The following is a 20,412-nucleotide window of genomic DNA, read 5'->3' on the forward strand; positions in this document are numbered from 1 at the left end:
CAGCCCACCGAGCAGGCCGGTGGGCTGAGCGGGATGCTGGGGGCAGGTTCTGGGGGCCTCCAGGCAGCTGCAAGGGCTTGGGCAGGGAGGGGACACAGCCAGCCTCGTGTCTCGAACATGAGATGTCCGGTGGGATGGAGTTGAGTTGAGAGCTTGGGCTGGAGGTTGTGTGTGGGAGTCCAGAGTGTAAATGTGACACTAAAAACCCACAGCTTCTCATTCACCAGGGCATGGGGCTGGAGGGGAGTGCGGGGGCTTGGGTGTCCAGCACCTGGGGATCAGGTATAAAGGAGATGGTCGAGGCACTGGGCTGGCTTAGAGGCCTGGAGGTCACTGAGGGTGGGTCCCCACTCCTGGCAGGAGGACTGATTGTCTGGGACGGGCAGGGGTGCGCGGGCTGGTGAAGGGGTGCGTCTTGACTTTGTTGTGAGTGGAAGGTATTGAAACGTGGGGAAAGCATGCGTGACGGGCCTGTGAGCGGCCTGGGGGTGTCCTGAGGACGGTCTGTGGTGGGACAGCCTTCGGTTCTGACAGGAAGGCCAGGGGGTGTGGGAGATGCTGTGTGTGCGTGCGTGCGTGCCCGTGTGTGTGTGTGTGTGTGTGTGTGTGTGTGTGTGTGTGTGTGTGGAGGGTGTGCACATACGCCCGTGTGGAGGGGGCGGAGTTCCCTCTGCGTGGTCTGTGGGTACGGGTGGGTGAGGCCCCATGGGCTGGCAGTCTGCTCCCTGGGGGAACAGGTGCCCCCTCCTGGCAGAGCAGGGACCCAGCAGGAGTGGGGGTTGCTCTGAGGGTGCTGGCTGCCTGCTCTGGGGGGACGGTGAGAGCCTGTGTGGGCAGGGGCGCTGGATGGGCACGGTGTGACCAGGCACCGGAAGCACTGGGGCAGGTAGCCGCGGAGCAGCCTGATGCCGGGCCAGGCACCCGTGTCCCCCTGGCGTGGGCTCAGCCACGGCCCCTCCTGGTCTCTCCCAGCCCCTGCGGCTGCGCCGGCTGCTGCGCCCCTTCTTCCTGATGCAGAACTCCTCCTTGATGAAGAAGACGCTCAAGTGCATCAGGTGGTCGCTGCCTGAGATGGCCAGGTGGGCTCTGGTGCCCGGTGTGCTGGGGGGCGAGTAGGGGTTCCTGCCCCCTGTGGCGGGGTTAGGGCACCAGCCACCCGGGCCTCCGTCCTGGCAGCTGTGCATCAAGACCCCGCACGTGATCTGAGCCCCACTGGGCACTGTGCCCAACCTGTTTGAGTCCCCTGCCAGCTTAGGGCGTGGCCAGTGACAGCCTGGGGTGGGGGGACGGCTGTTGTGGGGTCCCTGGCAGCTCCTTGGAGCCTTGTGCGTCCCAGAGCGCCGTGGCTGTGGCCGCGCCCCCCTCCTCTCCCATCCCCCCACCCCAGTCTTCCCCCCACCTGGCGTGTCCCCGCTCCCCCAGAGGCTCACGTGGCTGACCCTTCCCGTCCAGTCCAGATGGACGGAAGCAACCCGTCCCCTCTGGGTCCCTGGGGTCCTTGGGTCCCTGGGAAATGCCCCTGGAGCTGCCAGTTGTCGCTGCCAAGGAGAGAGCTCTGCCAGGGCAGGACCCCAGGGCTGAGCCCGAGGCGGGGGCTGGGGCAGGGGCGGGCCGTGGGGGCCCCGTCCGGGCCGGCGCTGAGTGTGGGCCCCGCAGTGTGCTCCTCCTGCTGCTGCTCCACCTGTGTGTCTTCACCGTGCTCGGGATGCTGCTGTTCACCGGCGAGAAGGTACCGCCCCTGCCCGCCCCTGCCCGCCCCTGCCCGCGGCCCCCGTGCGGGGCCCCGTCTGTGCTTCTTGGGCCAGCAGAGATGGAGGCCCAGGTCAGGCCGCCCGCCCAGACTCGTGACTAGGGCCAGTGCTGGGCCACCTGAGCCCCTGCCGGGCGCCCGCCCGCTCCCTCCCTCCGTGCCCCTTTCCTCCCAGGCCAGCCCCCAGCCTTCCCTGCACCCCTCCTGGACGGAGGCCCCCTCACACTGGCGCTTGGGGCCATCAGTGCCCCTTGTAGCACTTGCCCCTCTCTCCAGGCAGGCGCCTCCTGCTTGCCCTCCCCCCGAGCCCCTTCCCTGTGGTCCTTGCTGCCGCCTGGCCCCGGCCGCTCCGCGCTCTGTGGAGGCGTCTGCTGCCTGCGCCCTGGGGCCTGCTCTGGCCCCTGGCCCGTGCGTCTGTGGTCCCGGTGTCTGTCCTCATGTCCTGGCCGGGACCGCTGTCCTCAGGGCTGGTGTCTGCATGTCTGTCTTGGGAGCGTGGCGGCGCTCGGTCAGACTGGTGTTGGTGCATCTGTGGCTCCATTTGGGGTTGGGGCTGTGCTGTCCCTGGGGGAACACCACGGACTGTCCCTTTTGACCCTGGGGGGGGCTAGATGCCCCTTTGTGTGTCTCTGTGCATATGTGTGTCTGTTTACATGTGAACCCACGTGTCTGTATAACTGTCGTGTCTGTGGGCAGTGGGGACAGCTAGCCTGTGGGGACCAGCCCCCCACTTCTCAGGCCCCTCAGTGGCCCAGTGACGCTGCTGTTGTGCAGAATCTGAGAATGGTGGGGGGCCGAGGAGAGCCCTCTGATCTGGGGACGCTGAGTGTCCTGAGGGGCTCGGGGGACGTCGCTTCCTCTGGTGGTTTCGTTTTCTGCCCCACAAAGTACGGCTGGGCTGAGGGGAGCGGCGTGGTGTGTGATTGTGGACCCGAGGGGGCTGTGCTTCTTGGTCTTGGTGTGGGTCCTGTTCCTTGCCCACCGTCGGGGATCAGACAAGGTGGTGATGGTGGCCGACCTGTGGGTAGGAATCCGGCCTTACAGCCTGCACGGTGCAGCACCTGGCAGAGGCAGGCCGGAAGGGGGCTTGCCGGCCCCTGCGTGTGCTGTTTGGGCCGCTGGGCTGTGAGGACGCGCTCAGCCCGGCTGGCCGAGAGCTTTGCACCGTGGTTCCAAGCAGGCCCTTTTCCGTGGCCCGTGTCCATGCGGTGTTGGGCCTCTCTGGGCTCTCGGGCTCGGAGGCCCTGATTTGGGGCTGGCCTGGCTGAGAGCGGGCTCTGCAGGGACGCGGGGAGCATGGTGGCTGGTCCCGGCCTGCGGGGTCTGGGGCCTGGAGCCTTGGCCGGTGGGGTGGAGGTCTGAGTGGCCGCTCAGAGGGCCACACGTGCTCTCAGCAGGATGACGGGCAGGACGGGGAGCGGCTGACCTACTTCCGCAACTTGCCGGAGGCCCTGACTTCCCTCCTGGTGCTGCTGACCACTGCCAACAACCCTGACGGTGCGTGAGGAGCGGGGCCAGGGCTGGGCTGGGGGAGGCCGGCCCCCGGGGCCTTCTCACGGGCAGGTGCGGGTGAGAGGGTGGCGCTCGTCTCCTCCCTCCCTTCTCGTTCTTCTCCCGTGTCTGCTGCTTCTTTCCTTCGCCTCCCACCTCTCTCTGGTCCACCCTGTGCTCTCTCTCTCTCTTCCTTTGGCTCCGCCCCCCACTCCTTTCCCCGCATCTCCCGACCCCACGGGGAAGCTGAAGATGGGCAGTGGTGTTTGTGTGGTGGCGGGCGGTGGTGTGTTCAGTGGGGCCTCCCTGGCGGCCACCTCATACCCTGAAGGGGTCCGGCCATTCCCTGTTGCCACCCAAGCCCAGTTCCGGCGCCGCTTGGAGCCACGCGAGTAAGAGGCCCCGGGCCCAGGTGGCTGGCCCTCACGGTCGGGGTTGCCGCTGGGGCCTCTGCTTGGGCCGGGGGGTGGCCAGGATGCGGTGGCCGCAGTCCTGCAGCCTGGCCATGCCGGCCGGTGCCTTCCTTCTTGGGCTTGGGGGCATTTACTGACCCTAGAGACCCTCCCGGGAGGGCAGCCCCAGCTTCCACACCCAGGGAGAGCTGTGCAGTTGGACCCTGGGCACTGTCCCCACATACCCTGTGAGTCCCAGTGAGTCACCCGAGGGAGACCTGAGCCTCCAGCCTGGGCAGTGGTCACGGGGAGGCAGGTCTCAGCTCAGCGGTAAGGAACGCGCATCCTTGAACGGTGCTGGGCCCGCTGTTCCCATGCGTGTGGAAGCAGAGGTGGGAGGCAGGGACTTTGGACGAGGAGGCTGCTTCGCTCTCCCACCCGGACCCCGCAGGGTCGCGACGGGGCCTGGCCGGACGCTGTGGCTGTGGGCCTGTTGCAGTTTCCCCCGTTTCTCTCTTGTAGTGATGATGCCTGCGTATTCCAAGAACCGGGCCTACGCCATCTTTTTCATAGTCTTCATCCTAATCGGTGAGTCTGGGCAGGTCTGCAGGGGTCACTTGGCAGGATCCGGAGGGCTCAGGGTGGGTGTGCCCCCAGACCCGTGCTGTCACCTCAGCGTGGCCCTCACCCGTGCTCTTTGGTCTGTGACTGCTGGTGATGTGTGCTCAGCGCCCATGTCTGGGCAGGTCGGGTGGCATTCCTGTTTGCCGGACGTGGGTGGGTGGCCTGCGTGTTGGGTGGCGTGCCCTGGGCTGTGCGGCAGGAACAGCAGGTACTCCGTGCCCCACGGCTGTTGGGCCCTTCCTACCCCACCCCGGGTGTGCCGGGCCCGTGTCTGCCCTCTGAGCCCACGAGGCTGCGGCTGGCTCCTGCCACACTCTGCCGCCAGCCAGGGCAGTCCCTCCTGACGGTGGCTTTTTCCCTTGAAGGAAGCTTGTTTTTGATGAACCTGCTGACGGCCATCATCTACAATCAGTTTCGGGGCTACCTGATGGTGAGCCGGGCTGCTCACCTCCCCACCACAGAGCTGTCCCTGCAGACCAAGTGGGCGTGCCTAGAGCTGACCAGCTGGGTGGTCTGGGGGCTCTTCCAGCCGGGCTCCGGGGGTGTCAGCCGGGAGGGTGGTGGCCCGGCCCCTGGCATGGGTGAGCTACGGCGGAGTGGGCGGCCAGGGGTCTGCAGTGGGCTCTGCACCGCCCTGTGGGTCCCTCCTGTGAGCCAGCGGGCCCCCCAGGCAGTTCTGTCCCCAGGGCCACCTGGGAGCTTCTTCCCTGCCCACCCCCTCTGCTGTAGAATCGCAGCTCCCAGGGCAAGTGACCCCAAATCCACCAGTGGGAGGGCAGGGATCCCCGAATATGCTAGGAAGAAATGCACACGTTAGTGAATTACATACCTCATGGGGCCGTGGTTCCTTCCGCTGAGGACCGGCCGTGGGGTCTGCGACTGGTGTCTGAGGGGCCAGGGGGCTGCTTTCCAGGCTGTGGGTGGGCAGGGCGCCCCTCGGCCTCAGGGTGCTGGGGCAGGACTGAGCCGAGTCACCCAGAGCTGCACTCCCGGCAGAAATCCTTCCAGACCTCACTGTTCCGGCGGCGGCTGGGGACCCGGGCTGCCTACGAGGTCCTGGCCACGGCAGCGGGGGGAGCAGCCTGCCCTCAAGGGTGAGTGCGGTGCTTCTCCAGGGAAGTGGGGCTGCCAGCCTGGAGGGAGCCGCACAGCTGTTTAGCTGGGGTGTCTCCGGGCAGTGGCTGTGCCTTTGGCTGCCCTGGCCCCCCTCCGCCTGTGGACTCCAGAGGTGCCCCTTCCCTGGGGTCCGGGGTCCCCATGGTTCTGGTCTGAGCTTGTTTGTCCTCATGGCCCCTTGGAGGTCCTGGGCTGGTGGGCGGCTTGGCGGCTCTGGCTGTACCCCATCCCCCCTCTACCCCTGTCCTTGGGTCAGAACCAGAGGGGCCTCCCTGCCTGGTTCTGAGGTGGTGTCAGCGCAGGAGGCGCCAGCCCTGTGGCTGCAGCCCCTTCTGAGTGTCCACAGGCTCCTCTGTGAGGCGGACGAAGGTGCCTGCTGGGAGTTTAGATGACGGGTGGCTGTGAGGCGGCCCTGGTGGGCTCCCTCCCGGAGGTCCTTGTCACTGCCGGGAGCTGCTCAGTGGCTTTGGGCCACAGGTCAGGCGAGAGGTCAGGGCAGCCCGGGGCACTAGGCTGGCTGGGCTCACGGGCTATGGGCACTCTTTCCCCACACAGAGTCGGGGTGAGAACCTGGGACCTTGTTCAGGTGCTCCAGAAAGTCCAGCTGGACAGCAGCCGCAAGCAGGCCATCGTGGAGGTATCAGCCCCTCCCCCACCCTCCGTGGCCTGTGCTTCTGGGCTCCTCCCGGAGGTCTCACAGGCCCACGGCCCCTCTTCAGGATGGGGTGTCATCTCAGGTCCGCCAGGGTGGCCCAGCCTGGGTGGGGCTGGGCGGCTCACTGCCTCCCCCCGCCTCTGGCCCTGCTCCGGCCCCACCGACGCCGGCTGACCTGTGCTTCCCCCTCTGCAGAAGGCGTGTTCCTACGGTGATGACTGGCTGTCCGCTGACGATTTCCAGAAGCTCTTCAATGAGCTTGACAGGAGGGTCATTAAAGAGGTAACGGGCCAGGGTGAGGAGGGGGCTCCAGTGTCACTCCATCACCTGGGTGGCCCTTGGTGACCCACCCTCCTGGGGATTCTGGCCCCTGGGGTGGGGTGAGTGGGAGCGGGGGTGGTGTGGCTCCTGCAGAGTGGGGTGGTTTTGCTGACCTCCTGAGGTCCGCAGACCCCAGGGACTGGCCTGGGCCTCGCCGGGCTTGGAGGGGCCTGCAGACACTTTTTGTCTCTATGACAGATTCGTCTTCTTCCCGGGTGTCCTTTCCTGGGAGGTTCCTGTGTTCGTCCAGAGCTTTTTGTCTGTCAGGTCCAGGCATCCGGCTCAGCGTGGGTCCTGAGGACCCTGGGCCCCCCTGCATTTCCTGTAGCAGTTTTTCGGGGTGGGGGGTGGAGAGGATGGGAGACAGCCCAGGAGTTCGTAGGCAGTGCGGAGGGGCCGTCTTTCCCGCCGCTCAGAGGCCCGAGCTGGACCCTGGAGTGGGGGTGGGGGCAGAGTTGGAGCCAGACATCTCCTGCTGGCTCTGTCGCTCTCGTGTCATTCGGCTGGGGCTGCCGTAGCAAATACCACACCTGGATGGCTGAAACAACAAGGATTATTGTTCCCCAGGCCTGGAGGCTGGAAGGCGAAGACCCAGGGGTGGGCAGGGCCGGCTCCCCGGAGCCTCTCCTGGGTGTGTGGACGCCGTCCTCTCCCTGGGTCCTCGGGTGGTCATCCCTGTATGCTGTCTGTGCCCTGACCCCCTCTTCATTTGAGGACAACAGTCACGTTGGATCAGGGTCACCCTATGACCTCATTTACCTTGATCACCCCTTTAAAGACCCACCTCCAAGTATAAGCACACCCGAGGTAGCTGGGGGTCAGGGCCTCGGTATGTACACCTTGGGGGCACAGCTCAGCCTGTAACAACTAAGTGGTTTGCTGCCAGCTGCTGTGGCCTCAGGCCCCTGTCAGAGGTGTCTCCCTAAGGTGTCCCAGGTCGTCTGGAGCCAAGCCCTGCTTGGCGTGCAGCCCCGAGTGTCCCTCCTGTCGTCCTCTGGGGTGCCCCTCCTCGACGGCCCCTCGGCGTGGCCTCCTTTGGGCATGGAAGATGGCCACAGGGACGTGCAGGCGGGCGCTGTGTGTCAGTGCACCAAAGCTCTGCCTGGGATGCAGGCTGTCACTCCGGGGTGACCTGGGGCAGTAGTGAGTCCACATCAGGGCGGATGTCGCGGAAACCGTGGCGATGGCCCTTGAAGCACAGGCGGAAGCTGGAAGCACCTTCCTGGCGATGGTTCTCATCCTGGGGCAGGAGGCAGCTCCTGGCAGCTGTGGGCTTGGTCTGCTGGGGTTCAGCCCCTCCTGGGGCAAGTCGACTGGGTAGGGAGACATCTGGAAAGGCGGGCTTGCTTCTCGGTTTGCTGGGGGGTGTCTGCCAACATCTGGGCTCCCCTGGGTGCTTGCTGGGTCTGTAGGACACTGTGGGGTCTGGGTCATCCAAATCTGACCTTCCCACCCTTTTGGTGTTGGGATCACATGATATCAAAAAAAGGTGCTGTGGCCGTGACTGGTGGAGTAGGCACGCATCGGGCACAGGCTTGGGGTCGGCGCAGCACGCGGGCCACATCCCCGCTCTGCCCGTGCCTTTCGTGCGGTGGGATGTTCTCTCCCCAACGTGCCTGGGTCTAAAGTCCAGAACGGTGGTTTTGAGGTGGAAGTCTGGGTCCCAGAGGTTTGGGGAGCTATGATGTCTGTGCCTTGGTTTTAGGACGCTCTCATCCCCCAAATGCTGATGCAAGGGGGGCAGGAGACACCTGGGGGTGTGGCTGGGACAGCCTCACCCTGCTGACCCACCACGTGGGAGCCAGGAAGTGCAGGAGGCCTCGTCCTCTACTGGGGGCTAGCCTCGTGCCCCCTGGCAGGTGCGGGAGGGCTCTGCCCTTTGTAATGGGGCAGGCGTGGGAGGGTGAACTGGGAGCCGAGAGGCAGTGGACTGACAGTGCGGCCAGTTCAGGCCCAGAATAGCCGTGCTGTTCTTTTTGATGCCCCAGTGTTTTCCTTCCAGACCCTTCCCCGTGTGGTCACAAGCGCGTGTGTGTCCTGAAGAAATGCCGGTACCTTTGTCTGACATACATGAGGTGCCTCGCTGCTCGGGGGGGCCCCAGGGAGCTCTCCGTTTTCCTGTGGACCTTTGCATGATGATGAAATGCTCTCTGTCTGCCTCCCTGATGCGGTAGCCACGGATCACGTTGGGCTGTTGAAATGTGACTGTTGTGACAGAGAACTGAGTGATTTGATTGGACTCCAATCTAAGCAGCCATGTGCCGCCAGCGGCTCCCGTGGGGCTGCCGCGTGGGTCCGTCTCACGCCCTCTGGCTGCTGCGCCACGTCCTCCCCTGAGGAGCGTCCAGGTGGCTGCCGTCGCGGTGCTGCAGCGACCGTCCAGGCCTCTGTCCTCGTGCACATGGACGCGTCCTGGGAGGACGCGGGCGTGGAAGGCGCGGGGTCTCACGGTTGTTCTGACGATAGTGTTTCTTGCCAGGCTGCCCTCCGTCGTTTTCCACTCCCGCCTGTTCACAGCCTATGGGTTACTCCTGTTCTGTGCTTTCATAGTTATTGGCACGTGATTTACGTGTTTTTTCACAGCACTTTCACATCATGGTAAACCCTGTGCCTTTCTCGCCTGCCTGACATTCTGCTGTGGTTTCCTTAAGGAGTCAGTAGCTGTTTGGGTTGTTTCTGGCTCCCCTTTGGAGTTACAAAGCAGCGTGTGATGGACGTCGTGTGTGGAGGCACGTGTGTGTCTGAGAGCATTTCCTGAGGCCAGGTGGGCTGGGCTCGCCTGCCAGCACGTGTGTTTCTGAGCACGTGTGTTGCCTCCCCAGCCCCCGCCACGGCCCGAGTACCGGTCTCCGTTTCTGCGAAGCACCCAGTTCCTCTTCAGCCACCGCTGCTTTGACTGCCTGGGGAACCTGATTGCCCTCGGGAACCTCCTGTCCATTTGTGTGAGTGTGAGCTTGCCCTCGCGGGGTCCGGGCGGTGCTGCGTCCCCACCCCCCAGCTCCCCTGCCTGCCCTGCCTCCGGGTGCCCCTGTGCTGGGCAGGGCTGGTGAGCTGCCCCCGCCCTGGCATTGCAGGCGTTCCTTGTGATGGATGCAGATGTGCTTCCCAGGGACCGAGATGACTTCATCCTGGGGGTGAGTCCTGAGGCTGCTGCGCTCAGGCCGTGGCCGGGGACGCAGGCGTCGCAGAGAAGAGCCGAGGGCGCGGCCCCCACCTGCGCTCCGAGCCTGGAGAGGCAGGCCGTTCCCGGGGCGCCCCAGGAAGGTGGAGGCAGCGGAGGGTGTAGGCCCCGTGGGCAGGCGTAGTGGGAGGACGGGACCGAGGGCCAGGAAGACGGGCGGGTCTGAAGGGCCACAGGTCGTCTTCCGGCTGGTCTTGCCCTGGGATGTGACCGTTCCTGTCAGCTGTTTTCTCGGCCTCGTTTAGAATTGTGAATCCTTTCCTAGTAGTGTAAGTTCTTGTCAGTCTCCTTAATGACTTAATAATTTTTCCATTTTGGATTTTAAGCAGAAGAGCAGCAATACCTCTGTGTAACTTAGTACCAGGACCTTAGCAAGGCATGTACTTTAAAGTTCATTTTAATGAACATAATATGGACATTATCAAAAGGATGAAAACTATTAAATATTTTCTATGTAAGGAAAGGCTTGATTCGCTCTAATTTAAAAATGGCACATTATCTCATGTATGTTAAATGGAGTAAAACTTATCACATCATCAAAGTTGGAAAAAAATGGCTTTCTTGAAAACCCTCCTATTTTATGCTTCAGGAAAGTCAAGCTTTTTAATGTTGTAATTTTGTTGTATTTTTTCTTGTACGAGGATAGTCAGGCCCCTCTTCATGAATAACGTTGCAGAGGTGGCTGGATTTTATTCCTGACAGATGTCAAATTGTATTTTACCTTTTTTAACAACAGCTTTTTAAGTGCTAGAATCAGCTTGATTATTTTGAGAGGCTTTGGTCTGATGAGTCCACCGAGGGGTCTTGGGATGACTTTGTAGAATTCCACCGTTCTGTGCCCACAATACCTGCTCGTAATGCAGGACCAGATGTTTATCCTGCATCCCTTCGTGGCTGTGAACAGACAGCGCTGACCAGGAGCACAAGGGTTTTGAGTGGTCACCTGGGCAAGGTGACCTGCTGTGCTCAGCTGACCCCATGCTCCATTACCCCCATGTGGGTCTGTGCACGTATGGGGAGGGTTCATGTGACCTCCTTTTATGGACGAGCTACTAGCTATTTACCGTTTTTAAAAAAGACAGTGGTGCAGTAGCCTGCGACTACCTTTGATGAGGAGACCCCCCCAGCACACCTCTCCCCAGGGCTCGGGAGGACCTGCCGAGAGCTGGGAATGCCTGGTGGTGTGGGGCACGGCCCCTGTGTGTTGTAGGAGGCTGCCCTGACGTTCCCCTGGAGAGTGGACTGGTGGGGGCCCCCCAAAGAGGCCAGGGGGAAGAGAGCTGGGGGCTGAGCTCAGGTGGTGGCCGTGGGGAGGGAGCGATGTGGCAGGACAGGAGTGGGTGGGCTGGAGGGCAACCCAGGCCCTGCAGGCACAGAGCGGATGTGGGGCCTGGGGGCCGAGGGCCCCTGGGATGGCCAGGGGAGTCTGGGGCCAGGGAGCTGGTGTGCGAGTTGCCAGTGAAGTTGTGTGTGGGGTACCCGTCGCCTGAGTAGGTATGGTGTGAGAAGGGGCTGCGGGCAGGATGGGGGCTCAGGAGGTGCAGGGAGCCGGAGGGAGAGGGTGGTATGGCCGGAGGCCTGCGCTCCTTGGCCAGCTCCTGTGTGGTGATGTGACGGCAGTGCCAGTTGGGCTCACGAGGCCCTGCTCCAGGCCCCCTCTGGGCCGAGCCTGGGGACCGAATGGCTGCAGGGGCCTTTTGCCAGGGGTGAGGGTGGGGAGGGGGCGGCAGTGGGGCTGATTCCAGGTGCCTGTCTTCCCCTCAGATTCTCAACTGTGCCTTCATCTTGTACTACCTGCTGGAGATGCTGCTTAAGGTGTTTGCCCTGGGCCTGCGGGGGTACCTGTATCACCCCAGCAACGTGTTTGATGGGCTCCTCACCATCGTCCTGCTGGTAAAGTCCAGGAGGGGCGGGCGCTGGCCTCTGGGGGCACTGGCCTCAGGGGCCACTGTGCGCCGTGTTCCTGCTCGGGCCGCCCTGAGAACCGCAGGCCGGCTACAAAGGGCCATCCTGCACCACTCTGAGCTTGGCAGGCGGCCACCGGGGGTCCAGAGGCTGGGTTTCCGAGGCCTCGTGGGGACAGCCTGCCTTTTCTGACCCCTGAGGGAGCCACAGAGGCAACCCACAGCCCTCAGCGGCTAACCCGGTCCTGGGCACAGTCCTAAGGACAGTAGGACCTTGACATGCAGGGCGGGGCAGGGTGGCTCTCAGGCACCTCGTGTCCTTGGGAGAGTCTCCTTTCCCCTGGACCCGGGGGAGTGCGGGGCCGCTGCCCGGTGTGTGTGTCACAGTGCTGTCAGGGAGGCGTGTACGTATTTGGCCCCTTGAGCCGTGGCCCCTCGGGGCAGGAGCAGACACGGTGTGAGAGACTCGACCCAGACTCCGCCAGCCTTCCCGGGAGCCCGGCCCTCGTGCTCACAGGCCCCCCATTTCTGAGAGCAGAGTGTCGCCTTCAGTTGCAGGAAGTCCCCACGTTTGGAACCACCCCTTGGGGACAAGGACTGAGCTCTGATTTCTCTCCAAAAGCCTCCTCTGGGGAGAATGTGCTGGACGCGAGCTTTAGAATTCATTGAAAAGCCGCCCAGATCAGCGTTGCTGTAGCGATGCCTTCTCTGTTTGGTGATTAAAGGTTTTGGAGATCTCAACTCTGGCTGTGTACCGGTTCCCGCACCCAGGCTGGTATGTGGCTCGGGAAGTGGGGGAGGCCGCGGCAGCCGGTGCCCTGCCTGGGCCCAGGGAAGGGGTCTTGCTGCCCGAGGCGGGCCCGGGCCTGCCCCAGGCTAGGTGTCTGCGCCTGGCTGTTAGGAGGGGGCTCCTGCCCCACTGTGTGCCTGGCTGTTAGGAGGGAGTTCCTGCCCTACTGTGTGCCTGGCTATTAGGAGGGGGCTCCTGCCCCACTGTGTGCCTGGCTGTTAGGAGGGAGTTCCTGCCCTACTGTGTGCCTGGCTATTAGGAGGGGGCTCCTGCCCCGCTGTGTGCCTGGCTGTTAGGAGGGGGCTCCTGCCCCACTGTGTGCCTGGCTGTTAGGAGGGGGCTCCTGCCCCGCTGAGGACTCGGGAGTGGGCCCCTTCTCGTGGCTCTCGGGGTTCCTTAGCACATCGTAGCTTGCCTCCAGAACGGTGGCATTCCCAGAGCTCGTCAGGAAGCTGTTAAGGTGCCCCTCCCGAGGCTCAGCCCCAGCACTGGGGTGGGGGACACGTGGCCCTGGAGAACTGGGTGCCGGAAGCAGGGACAGGGGCCCCGCTGAGGGTTGGGGGTCCCGTGAGCCCTGGAATCGGGCTAGGGACCGCCTCTGGCTGGAAGCTGTGACCTTGGGTTGTCACCTCCCACCTGGTGTCAGGTTTACCTTCCTGTCAGGTGGCCGAGGAGGGGGCCTGGGGCTCGCTGGACTCTCGCTACCATGTGAACCATGCCACCCCCGGCTCTGGTCACACATGGGCACCTGGGCAGGGGTCCCGGGGTGCCTTGGCATGGCTAGTGGCAGCCTTCGGGTCACACGGCCCAGAACGCAGCTGCCCCAGCAGGCGCACTAGCCGACTGCGGGCCCTGGGCGGCCGTGGTCTCCTGGTGCCTCTGCAGGGCAGCCCTGGTCTCAGTGGGGCAGCTGGGAATTGCTTGAGGTGGGGAGTGGGGCCGAGACGCCTGCTGTTTGGGGTCGGCTCCCAGGAGCTGCAGGAAGGGTTTATGCGGGACGGGATGACAGGCTGCGGGGACTGGCGCCATCCTCGGTGGCCCCAGGGCCTGGCGTGAGGAGCCCACCTCAGAAATGGTGGTGCCCAGCGGCTTGGCCAGTGCCTAACGTGCACCCAAACCCACACAGCACTCCCGCCGAGTAACACAGGGCGGCGCTCTGGGTGAAATGGGTTTAAATTTAAATGGAAATGAGAGCACGGTAAGGCTGTGAGGGTCATCCAGGGATGGGGGTTGGGACAGGTTCAGGGGTCAGGGAACAGGGTGGCATCAAGGGTGAAGGAGAGGGTCAGAGGAAGGGTCAGGGGTTAGGACATGTGGTTAGGGGTTGGGGCAAGGTCCCCCTCAGTGCAGGGACCTGAGCTGGGTGGCAGTGCCCAGGCCTCAGTGGCCCCCCGTGGACTGCAGAGGGCCATGTCTTGGGCATGGACGAGGGCGGTTGGGGCCCCGCCCCCTTGCCGAGTAGGAGCTTTCTGGTTGGTGGCGGCTGCAGGGTGAGTGCCCCCCGCCCCTGGTGCTCTCCCCACGTCTCTCTCCCCGCCTCTGTCTCTGTACCCTGCGTCCCCTGGTCTTCCTGTGGCCCGTGTCCTGAACCTGCCCCAGCCCGCGTCTCTGTCTCCCTCCAGGAAGCCGGAGATGCTGGGCCTGCTGTCGCTGTGGGACATGGCCCGGCTGGCGAACATGCTCATCGTGTTCCGGTTCCTGCGGATCATCCCGAGCGTGAAGGTGTGCGGCTGTGCCTGACCCCCTTCCCTGCCGTCGGCTCAGACTGGGCACTGCTCCAGAGAGTGGGCGGGCCTGGTGCCGAGGGACCAGGCCCGAGGACGGCCACCTTGCCACCTCAGGCCCCCTGGTGTGCGCGCAGCCCTGCACTGTAGCCGGCTGGTGCTGGGGTGCGGCTGGGAGCCGGGGAGAGGTCCTGCCGGACTTTTGTGGATCAGGCGATTGAGGGCTGGTGTGGTGGGACTGGTGTGAGGCCCCACGGCCAGTCACAGGGGCACCTTCATGCTCCCTGGCTGGCCCCCTGGCATTCATGAGAGGCAGGGCAGGAGCCCTTGACACCAGTATGTTCCTAGGTGTCCTGGGGTGTCCAGAAGGCCTTTGACCTGGGCTCCTAGTGGCTTCTAGTAATGAGGGGAGTGGTAGGGTTGGCCGGGTGCTCACTTCCAGGACTCCCGTGCAGGAGCAGGTTGGCTTGTGACCATCTCCAAGCCTCGGTTTCTCTTAATGCACCATTGGGAGTAACACCGACCTGGAGGGGAGGGAAGGTTGGTGATCAGGGTGTTCAGGCTCTGGCACAGAGGCAGAGATCACCCAAGGATGTCAGACCCCTTAGTGGGTGTCCATGTCTTTGCTGTGTGCACGTCTGTCCCTCTGAGCAAACTGTGCGTCTGCCTGTCTGGGGGTTACCTGTTGTCCAGCCGTATTTACCATCTGAAGGCGGCTCTGGGTCCAGGTGCAGATGGGGGCTCTGCCCCAAGGCCTGCACGCATGCCTCCATGTGCAGTCCGTACACGTGACACATGTGAGCACACACACAACCATACGTGTGCAGTCACATCCACATAATTGTTCACATAGTCACACATACATAATACAGCCATACACAACCACGCAGGTAGTGACACCATCATATCCATGTAGTACATAGCCACACACACACATACAAACTGAACACATACACGTGACTGCACAGTCCCACACGTGCATGCAGCCGTGTATAATCATGCACACAGTATACACATGCCTGCATCATGTGCACACACGTGCATGTATGAATGCACATACAGTTGACCCTTGAACAACAACGAGGTTGGGGTGCTAACCTCAGTACGAAAATCTGCATACAACTTTTGACTCCCCCAAAACTTCACTCCTACTAATGGCCTACTGTTGACTGGAAGCCGTGCCAGTGACAAAACAGTTGATAAACATACTTTCATGTTACAGATCATATGCTGCATTCTAAGAGTAAAAGAGAAGAGAAAATATTTCCTCAAGTGGTTGTAAACCTTTAAAAAACTTTTCAGTATGTTTATTGAAACAAATCCACATGCAAGTGGACCCCCGCAGCTCAGATCTGTGTTGTTCAAGGACCACCAGTATACGCACATCACCACGTATGTACACGTATGTGGTGGTTCCCGTGTCTGCCGGATCAGAAGGGGTAAGAGGCCTAATCAGCTGTCCAGGGCTCAGGTTGGCAGGTGAGCGGAGCTGTCCTGTGAAGCTGGGGTTCCTGGCTGGGGCTCTGAGGCCCCCTTTCTCAGACCTGGTCACTGGGGTCTGGCCTGGCCGCCTCCAGATCTGCCTGCTTTGGAGCCTCCTGAGCAGAGAGGAGTTAGTGCAGCCTTGTTAGCAGGTCAGCAGGCACGGTGGACTGCGGTCCTGCACACGGTGGCTTTGCCAAAGGGTCTTGGAATCAAGACCCACCTCAGGCTGAGTGGTCGGCGATGTCTAGGGGTGTGGGAACATATGGGCACGCGTAGGTGTCCACGACTGTGTGTGTGAACTGTGGGGTGTGCATATAGCTGTGTAAGTTTATAGGGGTCTGTGCATACAGCTGTGTGTACACAGTACATGTGCAGGTATGTGTGTACAGCTGTGGGGTATGTGCAGGTGGGGTTTCGGGATTCGTGCAGGTGTGTGGGGGCTGCGCGGTGTGTGCAGGTGTGTGGGGGGCTGCGGGGTGTGTGCAGGTGAGTGGGGGGCTGTGGGGTGTGTGCAGGTATGTGGGGGGCTGTGGGGTGTGTGCAGGTATGTGGGGGGCTGCGGGGTGTGTGCAGGTGTCAGGGGGGCTGCGGGGTGTGTGCAGGTGTGGGGGGAGCTGTGGGTGTTGTGCAGGTGTGTGGGGGGCTGTGGGGAGTGTGCGGGTATGGGGCTGGCCAGGGCCGGGAGGACAGGTCTGTGCGTCCTTCCCTCCCGCAGCTGACGGCCCTGGTGGCCAGCACCATCCTGGACCTGATCAGGAACATGCGGGCTTTTGGCGGAATCCTGGTGGTGAGTGAGCCCGTGCTGGCTGTGGGGCGGGCCCTGGAGCCGGGGCCTTGGGTCGGTGAGTGTCTCCATGGGGCTGGGGGGCCGTCCTGCTTGGGGGAGCATCCCTCCTGTGCTCGCAGCTCTAGTTCGGGTCTGGTAAGCCCCGGGGCGGGCAGGAAGCCGGGTGCCCCCTCCCTCCTGGAGGCTGTGCCTGACCACCTCCCTGTCCCCCCCAGAGAGCCTCTCGGCCACTGTCATGTTTTTTGGGTTATGGGCTTGTTGAGGAACTGGTGAAAAATAGTGTAAGAGGTACCAGAACCCCCCAGAGCCCACATGACCCCGGGGGGGTTTTGGCCACCTCTCCTCGCTCAGGGATTTCAGGAACTCACAGCCACGTCCGTGGGAGAGCCCGCTGCCCGGGACTGGCTCTCCCTGCCTTCTGCGCCCCGTGGTGTTGCTGCTCTTCCGAGGGGCTGCTGGCTCCGTCCTGGGGTGCTTCAGCCTGAGGTGGGGCAGGTGGGGCAGGCGGGGCAGGCTAGCCACCTGCTGGCTGCAGAGGGCCACCTGAGGCACTGGGAGCCTTTACTGTGAGCATCGTGGGGGTGGGAAGCTGCCTGGGGCCTGAGGTGCTTTGGGCCCAACACAGGATGTTAGAAATAGGCACTTGTATCGGCTGTTACCCACCCAGAGCCCTGTTGGCACAGTGGAGGGAACAGGCCCAGGAGCGGCTGGGTCAGCCTGGGGTGTGTGCCACTGTCCCCTGAGCGTGTAAGGGCCAGGCCAGACCACTGGCAGCCCTTCCCCTGGCCGGCATGGGGCTACTTGTTTGCCTTCCTGGGATGCCACCTTCTGGATGGGCCTGGCCAGTTCCCACTGCCCTTCCCCAGACGCCTGACCCAGAGGTGGACTCCTTAGCCAGGGTGGCCGGTGCTGTGCCAGTCCTGGAGGAGGGGCCTGCAGCCTGTTTCCGTGGGCTGCTCGGTCCTCCCCTGGCCCCCGGTTTATCTCTGGGGCTCTCCTGGCCGGCCCTCCCTCCTTCCCTTTGGGGCAGCTTGGTGGCCAGCACGGGTACCTGGGAGCAGAGCCCTGGGGGTTCCCAGGGGAGCGGCCAGGGCTGGGACCCCCGCTGGGTGCAGGCCTCGGCCTCAGCCCAGCTCTGCGGAGTCTGAGAGGGCCGGGGCCGGGTGCTGACCAGCTCTCCCCCCGCCAGGTGGTGTATTATGTCTTCGCCATTGTCGGCATCAGCCTGTTCCGAGGTGTGCTCGTGGTTCCTGGAAACAGCAGGTGGGATGGGGCCTGGGGGATGGCGGGCAGGGAGGGGCTGGGGCGGGGGTCCGCGGTGGGGGCCTCCTGGCTCCTCCTCCTCTGCCTCCCCCCTCCCCCCTCCCCCCTGCTCCCCACCAGGCCCGCACCCAGGGGGTGTACTGGGAATGCTCAGGGCAGCGCCCCCGGCCCGTGGCCCCTTTTTGGACCTGGAGGCTGAGCCGCAAGCGGGCAGGGGGCTCTGTGATGCCAGCTCTGGGGCTGTAGAGCCCATGGTGGCTTGGGGCTGGGAGAAGGCCCCTCCAGCTGCCCGGTCCTAGTGTAGTTTCTGGTGCTCTGGTTCCCTCGCCGCGCTCATAGCGCCTCCCAGCCCAGGGGGGCATTTCTCCTTTTCCCGCCTTTGTCAGCGGTGCATACGGGTTCCAGGCTGTGCGGGTGCCCCCTGTGCGTGTTGCCCCAGCCCTCAACCAGCTTGTCGTGTCCCCAGCCTGGCCTCTGACAATGGCTCGGCGCCCTGCGGGAGCTTTGAGCAGCTGGAGTACTGGGCCAACAACTTCGACGACTTCGCGGTGAGTCCTGCACCCCAGCTGCTCGGGACTGGCCCCCCCCGCCGCCCTCCGCACCCCATGGACCCTCGTCTGCTGCCCCGCAGGCCGCCCTGATCACTCTGTGGAATGTCATGGTGGTGAACAACTGGCAGGTGTTCCTGGACGCCTATCGCCGCTACGCGGGCCCGTGAGTGGCCTGTGCTGGGTCTCCTCCCTGCTGCCTCAGGGCTGTGGCACTGCCCCGCCCCTGCCGGGCTCTGGGTTCACAGCTCCCGGGTCACGGGGGCACTGGGGGGGTGAGGGTCTCTGGGAGGTCCGCAGCATTAGGGCTGCTTGGGTGTGGGGCCCCCGGGGGTGGGCGGAGCTCAGATGCACCCCAGCAGGTGGTCCCGGGTCAGCACCTCGTGCTGGCCGTGCTACGTTGGCAACTCACTGAGTGTTTCTAAAACTTTGGTTAGGGCATCTCTAAAGTGGGCATAACAGCAGAATTCCTGGGCACGACCCCCCGGGAGCTGTGGCACACGTGCCATGTTTCTGATATGGGCGTGATCTCACTCTGCTCACGGTGGCCGCCGCTTCTTGTCCTCCCAGGTGGTCGAAGGTCTATTTTGTGTTGTGGTGGCTGGTGTCATCCGTCATCTGGGTCAGCCTGTTTCTCGCTCTGATTCTGGAGGTACTAGGTCCCTGCCCAGGCTGCCTCCTTGGTAGTTCCTAACTCGCTGGTGGCGTGGGGCTGCTGCCCCGGCCCACTGGGGACCGTGGTTGGCAGAGGCCCTGCTGGGCCCAGGGGGGCCTGAGCTCAGGCCCTCTCCTTCCCTTGGGCTCTGCACTGCTCGCCCTGGCTTCTGGGAGCCCCCTGGAATGCCCCTCGTATTTGCCCTGTGGGGTCCCCAGCCCCTGGGGCGGGGCAGGAGGGCCTGCAGGTATCTGCTCCTGCAGGAGCTGGTGGCCCTGCCGGGTTCAGGACCCTAGTGTCCAGGGTGAGCCTCTAGCTCCCTGCAGTCGACACCAGGCCGACCCTGTATTCACACCCTTCCCCCCTTCCTGCCAGAACTTCCTTCACAAGTGGGACCGCCGCAGTCACCTGCAGTCGCTCACCGGCGACCCAGAGGCCACCACTCAGACGACTGTGGAGCTCTTGTTCAGGTGCGTGGCCGGGGAATAGGCTCCTGCTCGGCCTCCCAGGGCGAGGGGAGGGTGTCCTCTGTGGCAGTGGTACTCCCCGTGCCCCCTGGGCACCCTGTCCCCCTCCCCCAGCCCCTGGCTGGGCTCCTTTGCCTCTCTGCTGGGTAGCCTGTGAACTCTGTCCTGCCCCGTGATGCGCACGTTGAAGGGAGCCTTCTCAGGCCCTTTAGCCTCCAGGTGATGCCGTTCATGGGTGTAGACAGGTGGCCTGAGGGAACCTCGCCTTTCTCTCCTCTCTGGTGCCCTGAGGTTCAGGAAGGTGAAGATTGTCCCAGAGGCCGCCCGCTGTGGGCGGCCAGATCCCCTCAGACAGCACTAGCCATGTCGCGTGCCTCTGGACGGGCACACAGGTGTCTGGGCTTCTGAGAGCAGCGTGTGGATGGCCCCGAGGCGGATCCGCATCCCTGTGTCCCCAGTCCCTGCCTTGCTCCCTTCTGCAGGAGTCTGGTGACCCCGGGGGCCCCTGCACGGGATGTCCCGGGGTGTCCTTGGGTCTGCTTGTCGTCCTTCTGGAGGTGTCCAGGGCCTCTCCCTCCAGTGCGCCCTGGGCATCTTCTCCCTGACGCCACAGGGATGTCCTGGAGGAGCCGACAGAGGAGGAGCTGATGGAGAAGCTGAGCCACCATCCGCACCTGCGGCTGTGCAGGTGACATCCAGGTGCGCCTCCCTGGCCAGGGACGTGGATGGCAACGTGGTCTCTGGACAGGCCTGCATGGGAAGAGGCGGCGGCCGCCCGGGAAGGCTTTCCCTTGGATAGAACCACTTTGCCCCTGAGGCCAGACTGAGAACAGAGGCCCTGGTTCGAGCAGGCAGGACTGCTGCCCCCACCAGCCTCTCGGACGGCCGCTGGCTCTGGGTGGTGTCTGCCCTGCACCACTTTCCACTGTAAGCTGCTTCGGGGAGACCCTTACTTTCCAGATGTGGGAAGAGGGTGACTCCACAGGGACCTTGGAGACAGTGAAAAGCACGCAGCAGAGGCCTCCTCTCCTGCCCTGCGCTTTCCATGGTGCCTTCACTGCTGGTGGCCTTCAGGGACCAGAGGCCCGTACGGGCCCTGCACAGGCCAACCAGCGTCTCTCTGGGGCATTAAGGTTGGCATCCTCGTGGTTTTACATGAAGAGAATCTTCACTGTTTTATTAAGTTACAGCTCATATGAGTGTGTTCTGCTTTGTTAATTAGAATGCTAATAATTTTCATCAGTAAGTCTTGCAAAGAA

The 20,412-nt window shown here is 63.4% G+C and overlaps 1 protein-coding gene across 2 annotated transcripts in view; it reads left to right on the top strand.

The window, feature by feature from the left end:
- The window catches only part of TPCN2 (two pore segment channel 2), a 28,058-nt gene extending 7,646 nt beyond the window's left edge, over positions 1–20,412 (top strand). Inside the window, exons 6-25 of one of the 2 annotated variants that reach the window (XM_037011383.2) lie at positions 973–1,079; positions 1,657–1,729; positions 3,145–3,247; positions 4,156–4,221; positions 4,623–4,687; positions 5,254–5,351; positions 5,929–6,010; positions 6,224–6,310; positions 9,172–9,291; positions 9,424–9,483; positions 11,295–11,423; positions 12,160–12,209; positions 13,847–13,946; positions 16,149–16,220; positions 17,410–17,483; positions 17,950–18,031; positions 18,115–18,197; positions 18,602–18,683; positions 19,062–19,156; positions 19,767–20,412. In XM_037011383.2, the coding sequence (XP_036867278.2) occupies positions 973–1,079; positions 1,657–1,729; positions 3,145–3,247; positions 4,156–4,221; positions 4,623–4,687; positions 5,254–5,351; positions 5,929–6,010; positions 6,224–6,310; positions 9,172–9,291; positions 9,424–9,483; positions 11,295–11,423; positions 12,160–12,209; positions 13,847–13,946; positions 16,149–16,220; positions 17,410–17,483; positions 17,950–18,031; positions 18,115–18,197; positions 18,602–18,683; positions 19,062–19,156; positions 19,767–19,845 (1,707 nt within the window). In that variant the 3' untranslated portion in view covers positions 19,846–20,412. The remainder of the gene's footprint in view (positions 1–972; positions 1,080–1,656; positions 1,730–3,144; positions 3,248–4,155; positions 4,222–4,622; positions 4,688–5,253; positions 5,352–5,928; positions 6,011–6,223; positions 6,311–9,171; positions 9,292–9,423; positions 9,484–11,294; positions 11,424–12,159; positions 12,210–13,846; positions 13,947–16,148; positions 16,221–17,409; positions 17,484–17,949; positions 18,032–18,114; positions 18,198–18,601; positions 18,684–19,061; positions 19,157–19,766) is intronic. The other variant, XM_037011384.2, reaches the window with a different exon arrangement.

Source organism: Manis javanica, chromosome 11, assembly GCF_040802235.1.
Source record: "Manis javanica isolate MJ-LG chromosome 11, MJ_LKY, whole genome shotgun sequence".
Taxonomy (NCBI): domain Eukaryota; kingdom Metazoa; phylum Chordata; class Mammalia; order Pholidota; family Manidae; genus Manis; species Manis javanica.